At 34.8% G+C, this 26287-nt stretch overlaps 1 protein-coding gene across 1 annotated transcript in view; it reads right to left on the minus strand.

Moving 5' to 3' along the window:
- The window catches only part of SUCLG2 (succinate-CoA ligase GDP-forming subunit beta), a 350518-nt gene that overhangs the window by 174370 nt on the left and 149861 nt on the right, over positions 1 to 26287 (minus strand). The window contains exons 5-7 of the mRNA XM_007500056.3: positions 22465 to 22617; positions 13829 to 13918; positions 8996 to 9092 (exon numbers count right to left, since the gene is read on the minus strand). Of these exons, the coding sequence (XP_007500118.1) occupies positions 8996 to 9092; positions 13829 to 13918; positions 22465 to 22617 (340 nt within the window). The remainder of the gene's footprint in view (positions 1 to 8995; positions 9093 to 13828; positions 13919 to 22464; positions 22618 to 26287) is intronic.

Genomic DNA, 26287 nt, shown 5'->3' on the forward strand with positions numbered 1-26287 from the left:
CCTGGAGGGGCTTATATCTACGTGAGAGGGAAAAATAGACAAAGAAAAATCAATATAAAATCTATAGGAACAGAGACTGGATTTTTTAGTTCCTTGTCATAGGCAACTCCCAGAGAGACTGTCTACAAATGCAGAGAAGCACCTTCTCGGCCATTTGGAGGCTTTAAGTGTTCTTTCTAGGGCTTAAGATGCAAAGTAACCTGCTCAGGGACACATAGTCAGAGGTGGGACTTGAAATTAATGGTAGCAGTTCTGAGGCCAGATGTCTATCTATGAGATATATGCAAAGTAGAGAAACTAGAAGAAGGTCAATTGGGTAAGTCCTAGCAATTGGGGCAATATGATCTTTATCCAGTTCAACAACTCTATTAAGCATTTATAGGTCTTTTCCTCAGGGAACTTATAATTTAGTGGGGGGAAAAGTGAAATAGGACATGTATACACATTCTTTTTATATATAATTTTCAACTTTGGGGCTATAAATGTGTATAGAGTTTGTTAATTTTTATAAAGTAAATTGATTCTTTTAAAGTAGTTGGACATTTATATTTATAAAATTATTTAAATTATAATATAGAACTTCTCTTTAGATTTAATTAGCATTCAAATAATGAATATTTATCCATTTTTAAAAATCAGTAATTATCACTAAATGTTACTGGTTTCTGTGGTCAAAGGACTTAGATATATAACTTTACTGGAAGTCATTTTCCCAGAATCATCTCAAGTCAAAACAACATGTTATAAACAATGAGCTTCTAAAAATGATATTTGTGAAAGAGAAAGGGATAATTTATGATGTACTAGGAATGAGGTCTTGTGGACACTTCTGTGAAAAACAAAATACAAAAACTACTATTATTATTATTGGGGTTTCCAAAGATGAATTTTATCAATGCAGATATTTTTATCTAGGAGTTCAAAATCTTTCACAAACTATGCCCCATATGTGTTTTCTTATTCTACTCTCAAATTAACATGTGGCTATAGCAGTATGTGCCTTATTCATCCCAATCTCTTTGACTTTACTTCTATAGTCTTTTACAATTAAAGTGTTTTTTTTTCCTTCTTGCCTTGATCTGCTATAACCTTCTGAATTCTTTAATAACTACCTCAATAAATGACATTAGCAACCTAGGAAATGGAGAAAGAAGAAAGGGCAGATCTAGGATTGGAAATCAAAACATTGGGAAATACACAGCTGGTAATCATAACTCTGAATATAAATGGAATGAACTCACCCATGAAACACAAGCAAATAGCAGAGTGAATTAAAAACCCAAATCCTACAAGATGTTGTCTACAAAACACACACATGAGGAAGGTAGATATGCATAGGGTAAAGGTAAGTGGATAGAGCAAAAATCTATTGGGCATCAACTGAGAAAAAGAAGGTAGCAGTCAAAATCATGATATCTGACTAAGCCAAAGTAAAAATATATCTAGTTAAAAGAGATATGGAAGGTAATTACATTCTGATAAAAGGCAGTATAGACAATGAGGAAATATCAGTACTCAACATGTATGCACCAAATGACATAGCATCCAAATGTCTAAAAGAGAAACTAATGGAGTTTATGGATGAAATAGATAGAAAAACTATACTAGTGGGAGACCTGAACCTTCCTATATCAGAACTAAATAAATCAAACCAAAAAAGAAAAAGGTAAGATAAGTGAATGAAATCTTAAAAAAAATTAGAGTTAGTAGATATGTGGAGAAAAATAAATGGGGGTAAAAAGGAATATACTTTCTTTTCAGCCACACATGGTATGTTCACAAAGTTTGACCATGTACTAGGGCATAAAAACATTGCAAACAAGTGCAAAAGAGCAGAAATAATAAATGCAACCTTTTCAGATTACAATGCAATAAAAATAATAATTAGCATATATTAATATATATATCATATGGAGAGGCAAATCAAAAATTAATTAGAAGTTAAATAATATGATTCTCCAGAATCAGTTAAAGAACAATTTATAGAAATAATTCATAATTTTATTGAAGAAAAAAACAATGATGAGATATCCTTTCAAAATCTATGGGATGGAGCCAAAGCAGTACTCAGGGGGAAATTTATATCCTTGGGTTCATTTATTAACAAATTAGGGAGGGCATATGTCAATGAATTGGGCATGAAAATTAAAAAAAAAACTATAAAGTTAACAAATTAAAAATCCTCAGGTGAAAATTAAATTAGAGATCCTAAAAATTAAAGGAGAAATCAAGAAAATCAAAAGTCAAAGAACTATTGAGTTAATAAATAAGACTAGAAGCTGGAACTTTGAAAAAAGAACAAATAAAAAAGACAAAGTACTGATCAATCTAATTTAAAAAAGGAAGGAAGAAAACCAAATTAATAGCCTCCAAGGAAAAAAAGGGAGACCTCACCTCTCATGAAGAGGAAATTAAAGCAGTCATTAAAAACTATTATGCCCAATAGGCAATAAATATGCTAATCTAGGTGATATTGATGAAAATTTACTAAAATATAAATTGCCTAGATTAACAGAAGAAGAAATAGAATACCTAAATAACCCCATATAAGAAAAAGAAAATGAATAAGCCATTAAAGAACTCCCTAAGAAAAAATCCCCAGTACCAGATGGATTCATAAATGAATTCTATCAAACATTCAAAGAACAACTAACCACAATATTTTACAATTTGAAAAATAACCAAAGAAGAAATTCTACCAAATTCCTTTTATGACACAAATATGGTACTGATTCCAAAGCTAGACAGGTCAAAAACAGAAAAAGAAAGCTATAGGCCAATCTCCTTAATGAAGTAATCTTAAGTAAAATACTAGCAGAAAGACTCCAGCAAGTGATCACGAGGGTTATTCAATATGATCAGGTGGGAATTATACCAGGAATGTGTAAAAATGGAGATTTGAACCCCAGAATTCAATCTCCAGAAGTCCTTGGTACTTTCCAGAATTCCCTATAATCTCACCTGAGTCTCCACCTGGACGAGATCACAATTTTTTATTTAAAGGGATTTCTGCCTCTCAAGAGCTCTCTTCCTCTACTCAGAGATTACAACATGTTGTAAGTAGGCTGTGAATGGGCTAATCATGCCATAGGCACATGGCTTATTATTTTGTATCCTTGATTTCTAATAATTGTTAATAAACCTCATAAAATATAACTCTTTTTTACTAGAAATTAAATTAACTTTTACAAATGTAAGGATGGTTCAATATTAGAAAAACATCCACTTAATTGACCATATCTACAAGCAAACCAACAAAAATGACATGATTATCTCAACAGATGCAGAAAAAGGATTTGACAAAATACAACATTCATTCCTATTGAAAATACTAGAAAGTATATGAATAGAAGGGTTGTTTCTAAAAACAATTAACAGTTTTTATTAAAACCATCAGCCAACATCATCTGCAATGGAGATAAACTAGAAGCCTTCCCAATAAGACCAGGAGTGAAACAAGGATGCCCATTATTACCTCTATTATTTAACATTGTACTAGAAACACTAGCAATAGCAATTAGAGAAGAAAAAGAAATTGAAGGTATTAAAATAGGCAATGAGGAGACCAAGCTATCACTCTTTGCAGATGATATGATGGTTTACTTAAAGAATCATAGAGAATCAACTAAAAAAGATAGTAGAAATAATCAACAATTTAGCAAAGTTGCAAGATTCAAAATAAACCCACACAAGTCATCAGCATTTCTATCTATTTCCAAAACATCTTAGCAGCAAGAATTAGAAAGAGAAATTCCATTTAAAATCCCCCTAGACAATATAAAATATTTGGGAATCTACCTGCCAGGACAAACACAGGAACTTTGTGAGGACAACTATAAAACACTTTCCTCACAATTAAAACTATATCTAAATAATTAGAAAAAACATTAATTGCTCATGGGTAGGATGAGCTAACACAATAAAAATAACATTCCTACCCAAACTAAAATACTTATTTAAAGCTATACCCATCGAATTACCAAAAAAGTTTTTCTCTGAATTTGAAAAAAAAATCATAAAGTTAATTTGGAAGAACAAAAGACCAAGGATATCCAGGGAAATAATGAAAAAAAATGTGAAGGAAGAGGGCCTAGCAGTACCATATCTCAAACTATACTATAAAGCAGGGGTCATCAAAGCAATATGGTCCTGGCTAAGAGACAGAAAGGAGGATCAGTGGAATAGACTTGAGGTAAGTGACCTCAACAAGACAGTCTATGATAAACCCAAAGATCCCAGCTTTGGGACCAAAATCCATTATTCATCAAAAACCGTTGGGAAAATTGGAAGACAGTGTAGGAGATTAGGCTTGGATCAACAGCTCACACCCTACACCAAGATAAACTCCGAATGAGTGAATGAGTTGAATATAAAGAAGGAAACTATAAGTAAATTAGGTGACCACAGAAGAGTATGCTTGTCAGATCTTTGGGAATGGAAAGATTTTAAGACCAAGCAAGTGTTGGAAAAAATTATAAAATATAAAACAAATTATTTTTATTACATTAAATTAAAATGTTTTTACAGACAAAAACAATACGACCAAAATTAGAAGGGAAGCAACAAATTGGGGGGGAAATCTTCATAACAAAAACCTCTGACAAAGGTCTAATTACTCAAATATATAAGGAGTTAAATCAATTGTACAAAAATTAAGCCATCCCCCAATTGATAAATGGGTAAAGGACATGAATAGGCACTTTTCAGATAAATGAATCAAAACTAGTAATAAGCACATGAAAAGGTGTTGTAAATCTCTTATAATTAGAGATGCAAATCAAAACAACTCTGAGCTACTACTCATACCCAGCAGATTGGCTAACATGGCAGCAAAGGAAAGTAATGAATATCGAGGGGATATGACAAAGTTGGGACATTAATGCATTGCTGGTGGATTTGTGAATTGATCTGACCATTCTGGAAAGCGATTTGGAACTATGCCCAAAGGGTGCTAAAAGACTGTCTGCCCTTTGATCCAGCCATAGCCCTGCTGGGTCTGTACCCCAAAGAGATAATAAGGAAAAAGACTTGTACAAGAATATTCATAGCTGCGCTCTTTGTGGTGGCAAAAAATTGGAAGATGAGAGGCTGCCCTCCATTGGGGAATGGCTGAACAAATTGTGTTATATGTTGGTGATGGAATAATATTGTGCCCAAAGAAATAATGAACCAGAGGAATTCCATGAGAACGATGCAGTGATCCTGAACAACATGGAGGGATTTATGAGAAAGAACACTATCCACATTCAGAGGAAAAATTGTGGGAGTAGAAACACAGAAAAAAAAAACAACTACTTGATCACATGGGTTGATGGGGATAGGATTGGGTTTGTAGACTCTAAATGATCACCCTAGTGCAAACATCAACAACATGGAAATAGGTTTTGATCTAGGACATATGTAAAACCCAGTAGAATTGTGCAGCAGCTATGGGAAGGGGGGTGGGAGGGGAGGGAAAGAATATGATTCTTTTAACCAAAGAAAAATATTCTAAATTGACTAATTAAATAAAATTAAAAAAAAAACCCAATCACATGAAAAGTATTCTAAATTCAGTAACTACTCATTTACCATTTCTTCCATGAAACACACTTTATTTTACATCACCATTTTCTCTTCATCCTTAGACCTGTCATAGTATTTTCTACCTCTCTTCTATACTTACTAAATTCAAATTAGTAATGTAGTTATTACATTACATATTCTCTCCTCATATTTATTCATCTGTGAATTCTTAGCCTTCTACTTACTTAAATATGTAATAAAAATACATGCTTAAAATTTGCTGAATATAGTTGAATTATTTCTTTATTTAATATTACTTGTTATCTGAATATCACCTAATATTTCCAAAGTAGGACATAAACACCTTTACCAGACTCCCCCATTAAGTGGTAGTGATAGAATACAGTACTAGTAACAATATTGCTAATTAGTCTCTTTATTGTTTGTTTCAGGTTCAGAAAATCCTAAAATTCATTCTTTGCATTTGGCCAGGCAAAAGAAACCTCGAAAATGTCTTTTTATTTTTTTCAGAATACATAGACCTGTGAAATTTATTTCAAATTTTTTATTCCTGTAGTAAGTAATAGCAGTCGCTTTGACAACTTGAATGTCAGACTCTATCTACCTCTCCTTTCTTTTAAAGCAGGAAAGGCCAAAAGTATGCCATGGCATCATTAAGGAATCAATTTTCTCAGGATGAAATATGATCAGTTTTGCGGAATAAGAAACTTTAGAGTATAAATTGTTTACTATTCCTTTTACATATATATCAAAGTCTGGTCTCTGCTTTTCATTTCTTAATGTCACTGAAGTATTGAACAATTTGACTTAAGATTTTTCATATGAATCGATAATATTTATGATTGTTTTCCAATAAATGTTTTTAAATTAATAATTAAATAACTTCCTCTTGCCTTATTTAATATTTTCCCCTTGACATTACAAGGTTAAAATTTTTCATTACATATCAGTATGAACTGAATTTTAGATTTCTCTCTGCAAGTGTCCTGTGAATTCTCTAGCTAGAGAGTTTGCCCTTTCATTTCAAAACTGTTAGGCAATAGTTTTATAAATTTCCAAGTATATGACAGTCATATTTTTGTTTCCTTATGCTTTTTTAGGGAGAATAATCATTCTGAGAGTTCCATTTAAGCTCCACTGCCTCAATTTCTAGAATTGAAGTTCCAGCTGTTCTGTAACACAGAAATTTATATGTTCCACAAATATCACTCTAACCCTTAGAGATTCTCTACTTTATTAAGATTTTCCATTTTTCTTACAATGTTGACTCTCATGTTCATCCTATATTTTTCTCTCAAAAACCTTATCCTCATCATTACAGAGGGCAAATCACCATCCTTTAAAGCTCTTTCTGAATATCTAAAGCATTCTAAGGGCTCTTGCTCTAATTGAATTTTGGCCTCTCGTGTTGTTTTTGAGGTTTTACTCATCCCTCTGGGTTTCTCACTTTCTTTTATCCCATAAGCATTCATTGTATTGGGGCATAATTTTTGTTAATGTATTTCTGTAGTGTATGACTTTTAATGGAGTTTACCACTGAAATAGAACCCTCTCTCCTTTATTCTATTTTTGAGGGGACTGCTGTTCTTTTGTTTTAATATTATTATTATAATATGTTCTCTTATTTTATATTATTTATTTGAGGTGATAAAGTGGAGTTATTTCCCACATTTAGCCATACTGCCAGGTATCTTTACTTCAAAATTTCTGAAAAATAACCAGCCTTCACCAAATATACCTGGATCCTTTTTTTGCAAATTAGAAAAGAACAATAATTCCAAATAATGAATATGTATTGCCAGATAGTATATTAGATATTTAAAGGACACAAAGAATCAATGAAGAAACATTGATTAAGCACCTGTAAAGTGTTAGGGGTGGTGCCAGGCATTGAAGATACAAAAACAAATGTGAAACACTAAGTTCTAAAGAAAGATTTCATTCTAACAGAGAAAAGAGCATGCACATATACGAAGAAATATACAACACAGACATAAAAGAAAGAAGAAAAGAGAGGAAGATGTCAAAAATGTGGAAAAAAAACATTTATACTCAAGTTGATGTCTAAGTCATGGTAACCTTGGAATAATTTCTGGAACATATTAGAGGCTTAATGAGTGCTAATTGACTGATTAGGAGGAGGTAGAGTACATCATAAAAAATGAACTTGGAATCACAAGATATGAATTTGAATCCAAGTGCTTATATTTAAAACTTAAATGATTTTTAGCAAGTCATTTAACCTCTCTGGCCTTGACTTATTTATCTGTGCAACGTTAGACTCTGTAGCTTTAAAAGTATCTTTCAAAGTCAGAATCTATCATTATATGAAGATGTTCTGACTAAATTTTTGGTTCCTAAAGTGTCACCCTTGGTGCCCCAGAAGGTTAAACATAAAATCTTGCTTGAGGGCAATTAAGAATGTTTAGATAGGCTAGGCTTCACAGCCCATTTGTATAATCCTTCCTACCAAGGAAGTGGATGCTAATAACAAAATCAGTAGAAGAAAGGGAGTTCTGAAATGAAGTTGTCAAAGCCAATCAGAGATCTGTAGGAAGTCCAGAACCAATAGAGTGAGCCATTGGGCACTGAGGGCCATCAGGATGCCTGAGAAGGAGGAAAATGTCCTAGGTTAGAATCTCAGAAGGGCAAAGCTTCCATGCTACAGTAGTGAGATCACCGCATTTACAGCCTAGATAAGATTAGAGAGACAAGAGGTCAGATAAGAGAGACTTACTCTAAAATTATTAAATTTATCATACTTTGGAGTGAAGGTTGGAGATAGGGGCAGAGCACTACTATAGCCCCGAGGAAAAGGAATACCATAAATTTATTCTTGATAAAAGAGTTGTTCTTGGTGGCTGTGTCTATATGGGACTAGTAACTAAAACTAACCTTCAATGATAGCCTCAACCTCTCCTTGTAGATATATCTAATAAAGAAGACAGCTGGCTGGTTCTTAGCCTCACTGGTCTGTGTGTGTGTGTGTGTATATGAGAGTGAGAGAGAGAGAGAGAGAGAGAGACAGAGAGAGAGACAGAGAGAGAGAATTTGAAATTAAGTTTCTCTAATCTTATGCAGGCTAGAAATGCAATGGTCAGCTATGGGTCCGATACCACTACTAGATATGTGTGTTACACTTATATGTGAGTTTGATAGGCAAGAACAATAGTGCTAACCAGTTCTCAGCTGCTTTTGTGTCATAAACAAATGTCTAGAGGAAGAGAAAAAGGATGATGTTTCTAAGTAATTCAAGGAATTGTTCCAATGCTTAGTATTTGGATGCTAACAAACCAAAAGTATTGAAATGTTAAACTCCATCATGGGAGTATTTGTGACTATGGCAGAAATTAAATTACAAAATTAAATTAATGCAAAGCTGTTGCTACAGTCTTCCATGCGATTTAATTTATAGTTTGCATAAATAAAGAATTGGAATGCATTCATTTGTTTTGTCTAATTTTTTTACCTTGTCCTTCTGGAGTTTCACCAAAGGGATTCACTTCAACCTGAGTAGCATCAATTTTCAGGAAGAGATTATACAGCTTCTTAATTTGATCTGCAGCCTAAATGTGATCAAGTGAGATGGAATTAGCCCCAAAAAAGTGAAAGGAAATGCATTTTGCTATGGTAATGAAACATTAAAAATAGAAAGCTACATCTCTGTTCTACATAAGGTTATCTAAAGGGAAACAAACCAGAATAACAATTGGACTATCAATTGCTATTCATTAAGAGGAATTATCAAAACTTCCTCTAGACACAAGACTATACCATTAAAAAATACAATATTTTCACAATAGTCTGAGAGTGCTATTAAGCTTTTTGTAAATTATCATGTCCTATTAACTGGATTATGCCACAGTATGAGCTATAATCACTAATGTAAACAAGCTCAATTCAAGAAAAGGTAAATGTGATTTTCAGAGTTTACAATGACTGTGTTTTCTCTAGTATACTGGAATCAGAATAATTTTTATATAAAAAGCCACAATGATTAAGCTCCTCAGTCCAAGCCCATAATCTGTAAAGACAAAAAAAATCAATTATTTAATGTTTATTAGAAGCTGTTACCAGAGAGGAAAATAAGAACCTTGGGGATTTTCCTGTTTTCTCCAAATAAAAATATATAAAAAGCAGCTCATTGGTGACAGCTACACAGAACAAGTCTATCTAAAAGGCTACTGTGAGCTCCCCCAAACACTCCTACCCCAACTACGCTAATGTGTTCAAAGCTTATGATGAAATAGAATGAGATATATAGCATGCATAATTTCATTTGTGACATCTTTTCATGTTTACTGACTATCTGAGTTCCTGCTTTGCCTCCTTCTTCCCTTGTAGTTTTTTCTTGGTTTTTAGAGATAACAACTAGTTGTCAGGACTGAGCATCCCAAATGGCAGCTTTAACTTAAAAGCAGGAAGTTATGGAAGTCAAAGGGAGTTTGTGCCAGCTAGATCGTTCGCCCTAGGCAAACCTTCCTTTGCTGAAAGGTAAAGGACCAGCTAGTTGAAGGACCAAGTCATTCATTCTGTAAAATCTCATTCTGTTGTTAAAGGAAGGAATTTTCATCTTAGAAAAGAGAAGACTTAGGGCATGTTATGGGGCAAAACTGTCTTCAAATACTTGAAGAACTCATAGTGGAGGATTCTAATTAGTTCTGCTTGACCCAAGAGGGTAATAGAAATAGTCAATGAAAGTTTCAGAAGCAGGCAAATTTAGATTCAACAATTAGAGCTATCCAAAAGGGAAATCGGCTGCCTGAAGAGGTAGTGGCTTCCCTTTCCTTAGAAGTCATCAAGCAAAATTCGGATGGTCACACATTGACCATGTTATATACAGTGGATTCTTGGAATAGCATGGGTTGGCAAACGAGGTCCACTCCAACTCTGAACATTTCTGATTAAGGGGCTGCTAGAGATGGCCTTTATGACATGTAACTGTAAAGGCTCAGAAATAGTAAAATACTCACAAATTATAACTTTAATATGATTGAGCCTTTATTTTTACCTCTTTCACCAAGAGGACCATATATTTTGTTTAAGTTGGTATCTTATCATCAAAGGGGCTTATTAGTTTAAAATTTCAAGCCTGAATCTATTTGCTGCACATCAGTGGATGATGGAGCTGAAGTAAGAGGAGCCTGAGAGGTCATTTAGCCCAAATCACTCATTTTCAGAACATAAGATCATAGTTCTAGAGTGGGAAGGGACATTATATATGCCATCTCTTTCAATTCATTTATTTCGTTGAGGAAACTGAGGCACAGAGGAGAACAACTCAAACAAGTTCACATAATAACCATGAGAAGTGGGATCTGAACTCTGACTTTGGGGAGGGAACTTTCTTTGGTGTAATAGTTTTGAAATGTTAAATTCATTTATTGTGTTACTGGATTATAAGCTTCATGAGAAAAGGGGCTGAGACTCTTGGTCTTTGTACATCATTTTTGCTCCACAAATGTAATATTAGACTGCTAGCTGAATTGAATGGTATACACACATCAGTAGAGTAAGGCATTTTGTGATTTAGTGAAATTCATCAAATAAAAGCAAAGGGGTGGGAAGTGTGAATATCACCATACTTTATAGAAAGACAAATAACAGATAGAGAGAGAGACAGAGTGAGAGAGAGAAAGGGAGAGAGAGAGAGAGAGAGAGAGAGAGAGAGAGAGAGAGAGAGAGAGAGAGAGAGAGAGAGAGAGAGAGAGAGAGAGAGAGAGAGAGAGATACAAAGATACATACATATATACATAGATATGGAGTTAAAGTAGAGAGGAAGGAAGCAAACAAGCAGAAAAGAAGGAAAAAAAGAAAGGAGGAAGAAAGGAAGGAAGAGAGAGAGAGAAAGGGATGGATGGATAGGTAGATAAGAGATAGTTTAGAGGCAGAGACAGAGTGAGAGAGAGAGAGAGAAAGAGAGAGAGAGAGACGGATAAGATGATAGTAATTTCACAATATCTTCAGTACTAAACATAGAAGCAATGCTCTCTTGAAGTGTACAAACTCTGCTTCTGAGTAGAGAAATTTTTAAAATGCTCTGTAAAAAAGTATAAATGCTCCAATATAGAATGTTTGTATCCCAGTGAATGAGAGGCTCTTTCAAAAATAACCATATTTGTGATCATCCCTCAGGAGAGTTGGGTGGTCTTGAATAGCCTTGACCTCTCAGATTCTTCATTGGACTAAATTCTGCAGGCTAATGTTGATCAATTACCAGAGCATATGCTTTCAGAAATTAATAATGCAGTTGATAATGAAGAAGTCAGTGCAGAAGGCCAAAATGTGAGTTCTATCAGAGCCTTTCTTAAATTTGTCTTTTTTTTCCTCAATAAATATTTATGGCATTGCATCCTAATCTTGGAAGACTATTGAGTAATGGCATACTATTTTGTTTAATTGGGAATGATAAGAATAAAATCATAGTCATTAGAACAATTTTAAAAGTGATTATACATACTCTAGCCCAGCATTATCCTAAGTTAATATATAAATAAATTTTATGTATACAAATGTCTATGTATGTATATGTGAAGGGAGTTTGGAAGTGGAGCAGCTAGGTGGCACAGTCAGGACTACAAGTTCAAATCCAGCCTCAGATATATTTTTCTAGCTTCATGATCTTGAGTAGATCACTTAACCTCTGCATCAGTTTCCTCAAGTGTAAAAGGAAGATAATAACATTTTTCTTTCAAGGTTGTTATGAGGGTAAAATGTGATAATATTTGTAAAATGCTTTATAAATCTTAAAGTTATAACAATTTTTTAGAAATAAAGAGAATATGCTTCCATCCCTTCTTGGAAAAGTTGGTTGGCACTCTAACTATATTTCCTCTTATATTTGTTGAGGCTTTGGTTAATTTTGTTCAATTAAATTTCTGTTTCCATCTGTTCTTTAAAATTTTATCTATTGTAACAAGAGATCTGGGAAGGGGGATTAAGGGATGCTATGTATGCTGGGAAATGAATGTAATGTGAAACCAAGAGACTTCAGTCTCATATTAGCTTTCTGATCCTGGATCATTCATCTACCATCATTGAACCTCAGTTTCTTCATCTAGAAAATGAAAATGATTCTGTACTATCTACCTCAAAGAGTTGTGAGGAAAAATGCTTATAAAGTGATATTTAGAGGCGGGTTATTTTTATTATTTTTTAAAACTCTTACTTTCCTTCTTAGAACCAATACTGTGTATTGGTTCCAAGGAAGAAGAGTGGTAAGGGTTGTAATTTTGGAATTCAGGGACAGATACTTTTTTGTTTCTACTGTAACACCCACACAGCACCTAGCACAATGCTGGACATCATGTATGTATTGACTGTTAAAGGCATAACTGAAATTAACTATATTTAAAACTAAATTAACAGATTGCAAGAATTTTCAAAAGAAATATAACTCGTATATCAGTGTTCATTTAAATATCCATTAGTCATATAATTTAAACTGTCAATATCCTGTGGTCCATATTAACTTCAGTATTAGAAATAGCAATCTTCTTCCTATTTCCTAATAACAAAACTAAATGAAGTGGAGCAGAAAGTGCTTAATGGTGCCATTTTCAAAAATCTTTGTAGATACTATAGATCTGTTACATCTGTTCAAATCAATCAGTATTTATTAAGTGCCTTCTATATGGACACAATGGCACAATGGACAGAGTGGAGGCCTAGAGTTAAGGAGATTCATCTTTGTGAGTTTAAATCTAGCTTCAGACACCTATAAGCTATGTGACCCTGAGCACTCTACTTCATCCTATTTGCCTCAGTTTTCTGATCTGTAAAATGAGCTGAAGAAAGAAATAGCAAACCACTCCAGTAGCTTTGCCAAGGAAATCCTCAGTGGAGTCCTTAAGAATTGTACACAACTAAAATTACTTCATATCATCAAAATGAGAAGAAAAGAAACCTTTGTCTTTTTTATATCCAATTCAAATGATTCTTAAACTGTATTGGTGAACCTATGACATGCATGTTGAAGGCGGCTGCTCCCCTCCCCCTCTCCACACACCTGAGCACATTTCTCTCATCACTTGCTCCACTGCCCAGCAGTCCAATGGGAGTTCTTCCTCCCTCTCCTGTTTGGGGTAAGGCAGGGGGCTCACATGCAGTGTGAGGGGTGCAATTTGGGCACTTCGTCTCTAAAAGATTTGTCATCACCGTTCTACAATATTACGCATCCTCTAGGTCTGGTTGTGTTGGACATTTCCAGATCAAGTGAATTAATTAAGAGAAATTGAATAAGTAGTTATCAATGCTTTGAGAAATAAATCATACACATTGTGACCATATTGCTTTACCATACCTGCGTTTTCAGGGCACCACGAAAGCCTAAATTTTCTGCCATCCGCTCTGCCTGGCTATCCTTTATTCCTTCAAATATATCAATTTCCTCCTATTAGAATGAAATGAATAAACAGAATTAAGTCATTCAGTTGGAAAGATTTACAACTTCAGAAGAAAAGCACTCAGTATATATTTGCAAATTAGTAATTAAAGCCTGGCCATTTGCCAGAATTCTCTGAGTGGTGCTACTGGAGTTGCCTATAGGGTATGTTTTAATTACCATACCATCTATGAAATAGTCATTCCAAAAACTATATAATTCTTCAGGGTGGCATGCTGACAAGACACTGTGACACCCGTTTTCACTTTTAATTACCATACAGATGGCATTGACGAATATTTAGTCAGTTAATTTTTATGACATTTCTTGGAAAGCTTCCAAAGCATAGTTCTCCTGCCCAATGTTGCTGCTAAGTTTAGCACTTTTCCTACATAGGTTAAACATTACTTTAATATTTAAACATAATAATTATCATCATCATGGACTGTTAATATGATCTTAGATTTATATGGTGCCATTCTTCTAAAGAACCTAAGCCTCCTTTCTCATCCATTATTCCACTCATTTCTATAGTAAATGAGCAGCTTAAATTGTACTCCCTGATTAACTGCAAAGGTATTATGGATAAGTTAGCTTATGAAATCTTTATCTTATTTTCTGAGATTGTTAGGCTCAATGGGAAATTCAAGAAACTTTTTTTTTTGCCCAAAGTCTTACAAATCTGATCAGGAGGGGCATACATTTAAAAGTGAGGGGCAATGGGGAAAACTGCCTCCATTTATTTTAGCAATCAAACCACTGTAATGAATGTCAGCTACAACATAAGAAGAAATAAATCAAAAGAAATGCTTAGACATACATAGGAGTTAAAATGCAAGAAAGATAGGTAGCAAGATGGCATAGGAGCTAATATGTTGCACCTGGAGTTTGGAGATGTGAGTTCAAATCTTGCCTCAAGTACTAAACATAATATGGCAAGTAAGTCACTTAATCTATCTCAGACCCAGTTTTTCCCATTTATAAAATGGGCAAATTATAGCATCTACCTCACCAGATTTTTGTGAGGATGATATTAGTTAATCTACATAAAGCATTTTGCAAACTTATAAATACTAAATAAACATGAGGAAGAAAAAGGAGGAAGAAGAGAAAGCATTCAAGAAAAATCCAGCAATAAAATCCATGGTCTTGTTTCTATATGCACATACACAAGGCACAAGTTGTAGCTACCAAAGAAGATGAACCTGACATGCTATTGGACACAGGCAAATTTACTACTTTACTATGAAACTGTTCAATGAAGTCCATAATGGGATATTGGCTTAAGAAATGGACTAATTTTCCAAGATGAAAAGCTTTTATGTAAATGAAAATCTTTTATTGAAAAGATGCAAGAAATACAAAGAGGAAAAGATGTGTGTATGTGCATACATATGTAAGTGCGTATATGTGTGTGTGCATGCACATAGGGGGTTGTTACAGAGTACAACGATATTGCATATGATAAAAAGTTAATTTTATGAGGACAGCTAGAAAAAAGAAGAGTATGATGGAGAAAGTGGGCCTGAAGAATAAGGCAGGGAAAAGCAAGAGCAATACCACTGAAAGAGGAAACTGAAATGAAAAAGTGAAATGAATATATGAAGAGTTAGTGAATGAAATCATAAGCTAGGTAGAGATTTACGATAAAATAATGATGGGGGATGTCAATTATCCAGACATCTACTGATGAAATATTTTTTCAAACAAAACAGAAGAGCTAAAACATTCTTCACTTGTCTTTGTGTTAATTCAGTATTCAAAGATTCAAACTTGTCAACAAGGAGGATTTACCTGCTTAAGTTGATATTTTTGCTAGTCTTTGAGGCTAATCAAAGTAATCATTCAATCTGAGAAACCATGATACAGAAGAAATAAGGACCACAGATAGTCTGATGGGTCACCCTTTGATTTTGGGTGGGTATATTACAAAAGTTTTAGAAAATATAAAGAATGACATAACCTGAAACTCCATATGGGGAAGTCATCCCCAGAAGAAGTTCTCAAGAATTAAATCCTGAAGGTAGGAGGAAATAATTATGAAGAAGACAGAAAGGGCAGGAAAAAAGTTGGAGGATAAAAAGAAGGGATAGGAATGTTACCCCAGGAAGATGAGACAATCTTAATGGACAATGATGAGAAAGCAGGGCAATAATACAATTCTAATTTGGCTTGTTTTCTCTGGAAGAGAATGAACTCTGGACTGAAAAGAATGGAATAACAATGGCCAACAGAGAACTGAAACCCAAGATAAGTAATGAGCTAAGGAAAGAACACCTATCTGACCTAGTTGAGTTCAAGTTACCTATTCCAGATGAACCCTAACTGAGGATAGTAAAAGAACTGGCATTGCTGATGTATAGTCATTTGTTTTTGAAGGAGGTAGAGAATGCAAGAGGTGGCATGAGAATGAAAAAGGTAGATAGTATACCTTTTATTACTGCAATGGAACCCTGAAAGCTATAGTTAATGTACTTCATATTATTTCTGGCAAAATCTTATAATGGATTAATAAAGGAATAGTTGTTGAATAGCTAGAAATAAGTAAAATATTTAGAAAGGCCAGAGTATTATCTTTAAGATATCTGACTTAATTTTCTTATTTTTTATGACATAGTTGTTAGATGGGGAAAGATACCTGTCAAATTTGGAGATAAAATTTAAAAAGGAGGAATAATAATAGTAAGGATATTTTTAAAAAGATCCCAGTAGTTTCAAAGGATGTCTTGAATAGAGAAATATGGAAAATAATGAAGATGAATAAAAAATTTCTACATTTTTGGCAGACACAGGGGGCAGAGTTCAGCAAAAGTACCAAGGTTCTTTGTGCTCAGTTTGGGAAAAGAACAAGCAACATAGGTTAGATGACAAGACAGACAACTTGAGAACTGAAATGTTTTACTGGAAGAATTCTTCCACTGGAAGCTCTCTAGTGTTGTTAAGATGCAAGGTTCTGTCTTTGGCCTTGTTTTGTTCAATATTTCTATAAACAGAATTCCACAGGTGGAGCCAAGATGATGGAATAATCCAGAGTAGCTCCTGCCACATGAGAATCCTCTCTGACCAAGACGAAGATAAAATATCACCACAAAATGAATACAGGAGTGGAAGAAGCAACAAACATACAGAGTGAAACAAATTTCAAGAAAAGAAAAACCCAGGAGGTAGGCAAAGTACATTTTGGGCATGGGGGTGAGAGGAGAACAGAGCCAGCAGGAAACTGTGGCAAGGAGGGAAGAGCAAGCCAAGAGCAAGCCACACACCCTCACCCCACATCTGCTGACCAAGGAACTCAAACCTATGTCCAAGCCAACATCCCAACCCTAAGATCCTGCCTGGGCAAATAGTGGTACAAATCAACATATAGCCCTTGAAATTTCAAAACTGTGGAGAAGTCTGGATCCCCAGGCCAGGGAATACAAGTCTGGGCTTGAGATAAGAAATGATTTATACTTTGGAGTGATTGATAGTACTAAATACTTAGTACTGATCTTTTTGCCTAAAGTTCAGGACAGAGCTCCAAGACAGGACAATCAAGGATATGCCTGACTGGATCAAGCACATAGCCCCTAACCTGATCAAGATTAGAATGAGATCAAAAGCTTAAACCTAAGCTTGAGGCAAGTCTTTAAGCTATCATCATCACAGGGTGTATTGAATCATCAGGGGGAGGGGCTCTCAGAGCTCTCAGACCACAGACAATCACATCATCCCCCCAAGCCTACCTATAATTTGATAGGAAAAATGAGCAAACAACAAAAAAGTAACTAACCATAAAGAATTTTTATAAAGACAAAGAGCAAGGTATAGACAAAGAAGGGGACAGTGAAAGCAAAGAAAACACATGCAAAGTCCAAAAGAAAGATGTGTATTAGACAGATTCTGGAAGATTTCAGAAAAGGCTTCAAAAACCAATTAAGAGAGGTAGAGGAAAAGTGGCAACGAGAAATGAAAGTGATACAAGAAGAAATGGGCCAATCAAAAAAAAAGGAGAACCAAAATCTAACAAAGGAAAATAAGTTCTTAAAAATCAGAATTGGCCATCTATAAACTAATGATTTCATGAGAATCTAGAAACAACAAAGCAGAATCAAAGGAGTGAAAAAACCAGAGGAAAACATGAAATATGTTATTGATAAAACATCAACCTAGATCTAAGAGAGACAATTTGAGAATAATTGGACTACCTGAAAGCCATGATCAAGGAAAAAAAAAAACCTTGGACATCAATATTTCTAATTATGACTAAGGCAAAGCTGCTTAAAACCAAATCTGTAAACAGAACAAAATCGAGATGGACATGTCGGATTACAGACTCAAGATTAAAAAGATTGAAATAATTTAGAATAGCATGTTGAAGAGCAATTTAAAAATTAAATGAAGATAAAATTTAATGGAGATAAAAAATAAAGTCCTACATTAGGATAAAAAAACGAATTTGCATGTACAAGATAAGGAAATTACATTGATATCCTATTTGCTCACAGACAAAGGATGAAGAGATTTTTGGTAGACTGAAAACTTAAGTCAACAGAGGAAAATGACAACCAGAAAAGCAAATGAAATCTTGGCTGTATGAAGGGAAGAAGAATCAGAATATACAGAGAGAGAGAGAGAGAGAGAGAGAGAGAGAGAGAGAGAGAGAGAGAGAGAGACAGAGAGACAGAGAGAGACAGAGACAGAGAAACAAAGAAGAATGAAAGAAAGAATGAAAGAGAAAGAAAGAAAGGGAGAGGAAAAGAGGAGGAGAAGAAGTAGGGAAAGAGAGGGAGGGAGGTATCTGTCAAAGGCTTTTTATAGCAGTATTAATTATAATTTAAAAAACTGATCTGAAAGCAAGGTAACATGAGAAAAATGGTTAAATACATCACAGTGCTTTAATATTATATTATAATTAAGATTGACAGTGATGATGAACATAAAAAATCTTTGAAAAACCTTGATATAAAAGAAAAAAGGCAGAAGCAAAATAGTAGAGGCTACAATGTGAACTTATAGGAGTAAAATGGAATAGAAATGGATTGTGTTAGAAATCTCAAAGGAAATAAAATATTCTGATAATTAAATATTGAAATTTATTCATTTAAATGTAATTTTAAATCTAATCTAATTTGACTCATTTGATGTGTGATATTATAAAATTATTATTTTATTTCTTTTTTTAAAGGTATGGATTCTAGAAAAGGAGAAAGTGATATGCCCACTTTACTAATTAAAATATCAAAAGGTTATATCAAAGAGCTAGAAAAAATAATAATAAAGTTCATCAAGAAGAACAAAATATCAAGAATGTCAAGTGAATTAATGGGAAAAAATGTGAAGGAAGGTGGCCTAGCAGTACCAGATCTCAAACTATACTCTAAAGCAGTAATCATCAAAGCATTTGCAATTAGTTAAGAAATAGAATAGTAGATCAATGGTATAGAATAGATGCAAAATAAACAGGAGTAAATGACATTAGCAACCTAGTGTTTGATAAAACTAGATATTCCAGTTTAGGGGATAAAACTCACTATTTGACAAAAACTGTTGGGAAAACTGGAAAAGACTATATCAGAAAGTAGGTATAGCCCAGTATCTTTACCCCCCTCAAACTAAGATAAGGTCAAAATGGGTTTTAGATATAAAGGGTGATACCATAAGTAAATTGGGGGAACATAGAATAATTGACCATGTCAGATTTTAGAAAAGGAAAGAACTTATGGCGAAATAAGAGACAGAGAACATTACAAGATATAAAATGAATAATTTTGACTATATTAAATTAAAAAAGTTTTATGTAAACAAAACCTGTGTAACCAAGATTAGAAGAAAATAAACTCAGGAAATTTTTTTTTAATGACAATTTTCTCTGATACAGGTCTCATTTCTCAGATCTATAGAGAAACAAGTCCAATTTATAAGACAATAAGCCATTCCCCACTTGACAAATAGTCAAAGGATATGAATAAGCAGTTTTCTTCATCAATATTTTTCAGATGAAGAAATCATATTTATCGATAACCAGATGAAAAACTGTTCTAAATCACTCTTGGTTAGTGAAATGAAAATTTAAAACAGCTCTGAGGTGGTACCTCGGATCTATCAGATTGCCCAATGTGACAGTAAAGAAAAGTGACCAATGTTGGAGGGAATGTAGCAAAATTGAGGCATTTTTGTTGGAGTTGTAAATTGATCTAACCATTCTAGAGGGCAATTTGTCTATGAAATTGTACATATTTTTTGATCTTATGATAACATAGTAATGATAACAGAGTAAAGCTCTGTATCCCAAAGATATGGAAAAGGCAGAAAGGATCAACATGTACAAAAATATTTATAGCTGCTTTTTTTATTGTGGCAAAAAATTGGAAATTGAAGTGATGCACATCAGTTGGGAAATGGCTGAACAAATTGTGGTATATGTCGGTGATGGAACACTATTGTGTAATAAAAAATTATGATTAGGATAATATCAGAAAGAACTATATGAACTGATGCAGAGTGAAATAAGCAGAACCAGGCAAACATTATATATACACAGTAACATCAATATTTTATTTAATATGATCAATTGTAAAATCTTAGCTACTCGCAGGAATACAATGATCCTTGACAAGTCTGAATGATTTATGACAATGAAAGCTATCCACCTAAAGAGAAAGAACCATTGGAGTTGGAATGCAGATCAATGCATAATATTTTTCATTTTTTAATTATTTGGGAGTCTTGATTTTATACGAGTATTCTCTTACAACAATGAACAATATGGAAATATGTTTTCCATGATAATACATGTATAATTCAGATAGAATTGCTTACCATTTGAGGAGGGGGATGGGAACGGAAGGAGGAAAACAATTCAGATCTTATAACATCAGAAAAAGTTATGTGGAAAATTGTTATTACATGCAATTGGGAAAATAAAATATCTTTTAAAAAAGAAAAAGAAAAATACATGTTTTCCCATAAAACTCTTGAATTTTTCTATTAAAATACAGTTACATGTTTTGAAAAAGGAAATAAGGCTAATTGCATAGAGAGCTAGCTTCATATCCCGGAAGACTTGAGTTCAAGTTTTGCCTATGACATATCTTAGTTCTGTGAACCTGGTTATGTCATTTAACCTCTCATTGTTCTAGGAAATTTGCAAGGCTCCAAACTTCAGAAAAGGTCCCAAACTCCATTGATGAGGAGAACTTTCTCACTTGGGAGAGATCCCTCTACTTGGGAAATAGCAAGTCCAATTACTACTATATTTTTAAAAGAATGATTTGAAATATTTCTGCTTAAATTTTATGTGGGCCTTGATTCTGAGGGTGTATATCTATCTATCTATCTATCTATCTATCTATCTATCTATCTATCTATCTATCTATCTCTCTCTCTCTTTATCTCTCTATCTCTCTATCTATCTATCTATCTATCCATCTATCTATCTATCCATCTATCTATCTATCTATCTATCTATCTATCTATCTATCTATCTATCCATCTATCTATCTATCTATCTATCTATCTATCTATCTATCCATCTATCTATCTATCTATCTATCTATCTATCTCTCTTTATCTCTCTATCTCTCTATCTATCTATCTATCTATCTATCTATCTATCTATCTATCTCTCTCTCTCTCTTTATCTCTCTATCTCTCTATCTATCTATCTATCTATCTATCTATCTCTATCTATCAGTCTGTCTATCTATCTATCTATCTATCTATCTATCTATCTATCTATCTATCTTTCTTTCTCTCTCTCTATCTCTCTATCTAGATATGTGGCTATAAATATATGCCAAGGTTTAAGGTCTAAAATTCCTTAATTTGCCATGGCATACCCTGATCAAGGTGGAATATCACCTGCATTTTGCTCATTTAGTTGATTTTGGGAAGAATCACATGAGATAACATGTACAAGGCCTCTGAAAGATAGTCTAATGCAATCAGAAAAAGAAACAAGTAGCTCATTTGAATTCTAGACAGAAATAATCAATTTAAGTTTTCATAATACTTTCTGTTAATTGAGATAGAGACAAACCCCACGATTTCCCTACTGAGGAATACCCACCGAGGAAACTTCCTCTGTCATTGTGAATCAGTACTTGTCCCAAAAGTAATAGTCTTACAAAATAACACGCATGGGGAACTGAGAGGCTGATTGAATGCCCAGGGTCACACAGTCAGAATAGGGCAAAGGGAGAACTTGAACTCAGGTCTTCCTGGTTTCAGGCCAGCTCTCCTTCTACTAAGCCAGAGTGCTTTTCTGCTAATTAAATACATGAATACAATCCAAATAAGTCTCTGAATAGAGAAAAGGGCAGGGAATCAAGGAATGATGTAATAAGAGGAGGTTGTTAAACAGAAATATAAAAAATAAATATAAAAGCAAGAGTCAGAAAAACAAGTCCTTTTTTTGGGTCATGTCTGTTTGAGTGTATATTTCCATATAAAGGAAGAAGGGAGCCACTGAAGATGTCTGAGTAGGTGAGGTGACATAACAAGCAGATCTGTGCTTTTCTAATAATTTCCCCAGTAGAATCAAATAAAGGAAGTTTTCTTTAAAATAAATATACCTTAAAAATTAGTTCCGGAGTAGTGGCCGCCACCTCTTCAATGTCAACCCCTCCCTGGGGGCTACCAACAAGTACTGGACCATTACAGGATCTGTCCATCAATATGGCCAAGTAGGTTTCTCTTGATATATCCAAGGCTTCAGCAATCATCACCTACCAAATTAGCAAGAGACATCGATTCAGCATTGAATCTCTACTACACCATTTTTTCCCCACTCAGGAAATAGACCTAGACAAACGTGCTACAAGGCTAAACACAGTTTTATTCCAACTCTCAAAATCCTGTTGCCTGAGCTCCTGGGGATCTGAGAAGCTCCATTCTTACAGTGCATAATGCCCATTTTCACCTCCCTAATTGATCCTGTTAACTTGCTAAAGTGACAGTTATTTGGTTTGCCTAAAGGAACCTTCCCACTTTAATCATTTCTCTTTTCCTTCCTTGAGAAATTGTTACTTAAGAAAAACGTCCTATCAAGCAGCTGTTATTTTAATTCGAGAGTTTAGCACCAAAGATACATTATGAGAATCTTTTATTCTCCACCTCACATCTGACTGACAGGAAACCAATTTTGCCTGCCAAATGAAGGATTATGTCATAGAAAATAGCCCTGATCCTGCTGGCTTTGGTTATTGCCTCGAATGTCTTCCCCCTTCTGCCCATACTCCCCAGAGGACATCTCTTTTACATCAAGATGTGGTTCAAGGATTCCCTTCCACATTAAGTCTTTCCTGACCAACAGCCCTCCCAATCACTAATGTTCTCCCTCCCCAACTACACTATACTTTACTTTATATTTATTGAGAGTTAGTGGCTTCATTTTAATTCTACTTATAAATACATAATACAGATGTTCTTGCATCCTCTCTTAGAATGTAAACTCCTTGAGGACAGCGATTTTTTCATTGATTTTATTTGCATCTAGCACAGAGATGCCAAACTCATCAGCAAAACTTTGGGAGGAGGAAGATTAAAATATAATGCAGAGAACATTCAGAAAATAAATAAAAATAGAATGCAACACAGATAGCATTAATTTATGGTTTTTTAAGTCAATATTTGGTCTGCAGGGGTCCCATTTCTATTTGGGTTTTGATACCATCACGCCTTGTACAGAGAGCAGGCATTTAACAAATTATTTAATTGATTGGTTGATGAACTTTTTTGGAATTTGTTTTAAAATTCAAGAAATAGATGTTCCTTATTGATATTGTTCAGTTGCAGTCTTTCATGACTTCATTTGATAAAGATCCTGAAGTGGTTTGCCATTTTCTTCTCCAGCTCATTTTACAAATGAGGAAACTGAGGCTAACAGGGTAAAGTTACTTTCCTCATGATCACATAGCATCTAGTGCATTGTTTGAGCTGGTAATCGTTGGAGGCTGGATTTGAACTAAGGTCTTCCTGACTCCAGGTATGGTGCTCTATCTACTGTACCACCTAGATGCCCTAATAAATGCTTGTTGACATGATCTAGGGAGCTTAAGTAATTTGGCCAGAGTTACTTGAGTAGTAAGAGGGAGAAGGGAGCTTTATATTCCGGGGCTCTGACTTTAGATTTAGTGCTCTTTCCATTAGCCCATTCTCCCTCTCCAGTTTAACATGATATTTTCAGGGATATGATCATTTATTTCCTAAATTAAGAGTTCTCACATGGAACTCCCTTCCCCAAACAGATGTGAATCTGTATATGTCCTAGATCTGACCTGGAAGGAAGCTCAGAAGCCACCTAGCATCAGCCCACTATTGTACAAAGGAGTAAACAGAGGTCTAGGCAGATGGTGACTCTAGAAGAATGTAGGTGGAAAACCAGCTCAAGCTGCTAATCCATCTGTTCTGATTTCCTTGCTTTCTAGATGAGGAACTGAGGCCCCAGAAGGGGAACTTGCCTTGTTCTATCTGTGACATCTTCAATATGGGGGATTCCCAAGTAGAATCCCTTCCTATTATATAGATTGAAGGGTCAGAAGCAAACTTTGAACACAGGTCCAGAGTCTCTCAGTTTTGCACTATACTGAGCAGTTGGTAAGTTTCAGGGGAAAATTCTGAACCCAAGTCTTTGTGACTTCAAGCCTGACCTGTCTATGAATCTGTGGTTTCATCACTGTAAAGAGATTCCTTCCAGAGAGATTTCATGGAAATGGCTATGTACAAACACGGTACCAACAGGAAAAAAAATGATAGCCTTTCTCCCAGAGATAACGGGAGTAATTAATTGGTCTTCAAGTTCTACAGTTTGAGAGAGTCACCCGGAGCCCCCAAAGCCCAAGTGATTTGTTTCTGGCCACCCAGCTACTCTATGGAAATGGCAGGTCCCCAATCCAAGTCATCTTGAATCCAAAGACTCTCCAAGCTTCCTTTCTCCTACTTGTTCATTACGAGCTTGAATTCTACCCACCTCCACTAAAGGGCTAATCCAGTGCCTACCACTGGCATGGAAGTGATCTTGGGATCTTGACACCCATACCAACATAGTGGAAGATCTACCAGGTCCTACCCAACTGGAAAAAAAGTAATGTTCATCTGTCATCCAGAAGGCGACCTCAATGAGCACAAGGAAGCTCGGGAAATCAAAGGGGAGATCCAAAATGGCCATTCAGCCAGCCATTGGGATGCAGCTCGATGGAGTGCAAAGATCCTGAGCATGTTTCACAAATATCTGAGCTCACACTGGCCTCATCCCACCACTGACTATTGGGGTATCTAGGCAGGGCAGCAAATAGAATGCCAGCTCTAGAGAGAGGAAGACCTGAATTCAATTCTGTTCAATTCAATTCAATATCTGACCATAGACCTCTGATATCTATGTGACCCTCAAGAAGTCACTAACTTCTTTTTTGCCTCAGTTTCTACAACTGCAAAAATGGGCATGGTAATAGTAACCTCCTAGTATTATTGTGAGGATCAATAAAAGTAGTGTTTGTAAAGTACTTAGAGCAGTCCTAATGTAGTGTAGGCATTACGTAAACTCTGTTTGTCCAGTGTCCATGGACAATTGGCCTCTTAGGGCCTCAGTTTCCTCATCTCTAAAATGAGAGCATTCAACTAAATGACCTCTAAAGTCCCTTTCTGTTGCAAAACAATAATCTTAGAAAGGTAATGCATTGTTAGTCATTTTAATTCCTGAAGTTCGTCTAATGGCTTCTCTAGCAGTAGAAGAAATAAGAATCTAATCTGTCAGTCAATAAACATTTGTTAAGCACATCCTATGTGCCAGGCACTGTGCTATGAGCTGGAGATACAAAAACAAGCAAAAAATAGTGTCTGCCCTCAAGGATCCCATGGCCTAATGGGGGAAATTATGGGTAAACAGCTCTGTACGAGCAGGCTACAAACAGGAAAAAATTGCAAACAATAGAGGGAAGGTTGTATGAAAGGGAAAGAGGAAAGGCTTCTTGTGCTGATACCAAAAAATTCATGAATCATTAAAATTCTAAGGAAACTTCTCTTTTGGTAAAATACGATATTACCCAGTGCAATGGCATTTTAGAATAACTCCTTGAGGGCAGGGACTATTTCATATGTCAGTAAGATCATAGATTTTGAGCTGACGGAGACCTTAGAGGCCATCTAGCCTCCTTTGACAAATGAGGAGAGAGGCACAAGAGGTGAATGACTTGCTGAAGGACACAAGGTAGTAAACACTGGATGGAGGATTTGCTACTCTGGGTCTCTAATTCCAAGAAATCAGGCATCTTTCCACTTTCATTTCTATCTTTGATTACTCAATGCAAAGGATTTTACTTGGCACAGAGTATAAACTTTAATTCATTTCAGCAAGCATTTATCTCTTCTCAGTCTGATGGAGAAAGAAAGATACAATTC

The sequence above is a fragment of the Monodelphis domestica genome, chromosome 7 (assembly GCF_027887165.1).
Source record: "Monodelphis domestica isolate mMonDom1 chromosome 7, mMonDom1.pri, whole genome shotgun sequence".
NCBI classification, from domain to species: domain Eukaryota; kingdom Metazoa; phylum Chordata; class Mammalia; order Didelphimorphia; family Didelphidae; genus Monodelphis; species Monodelphis domestica.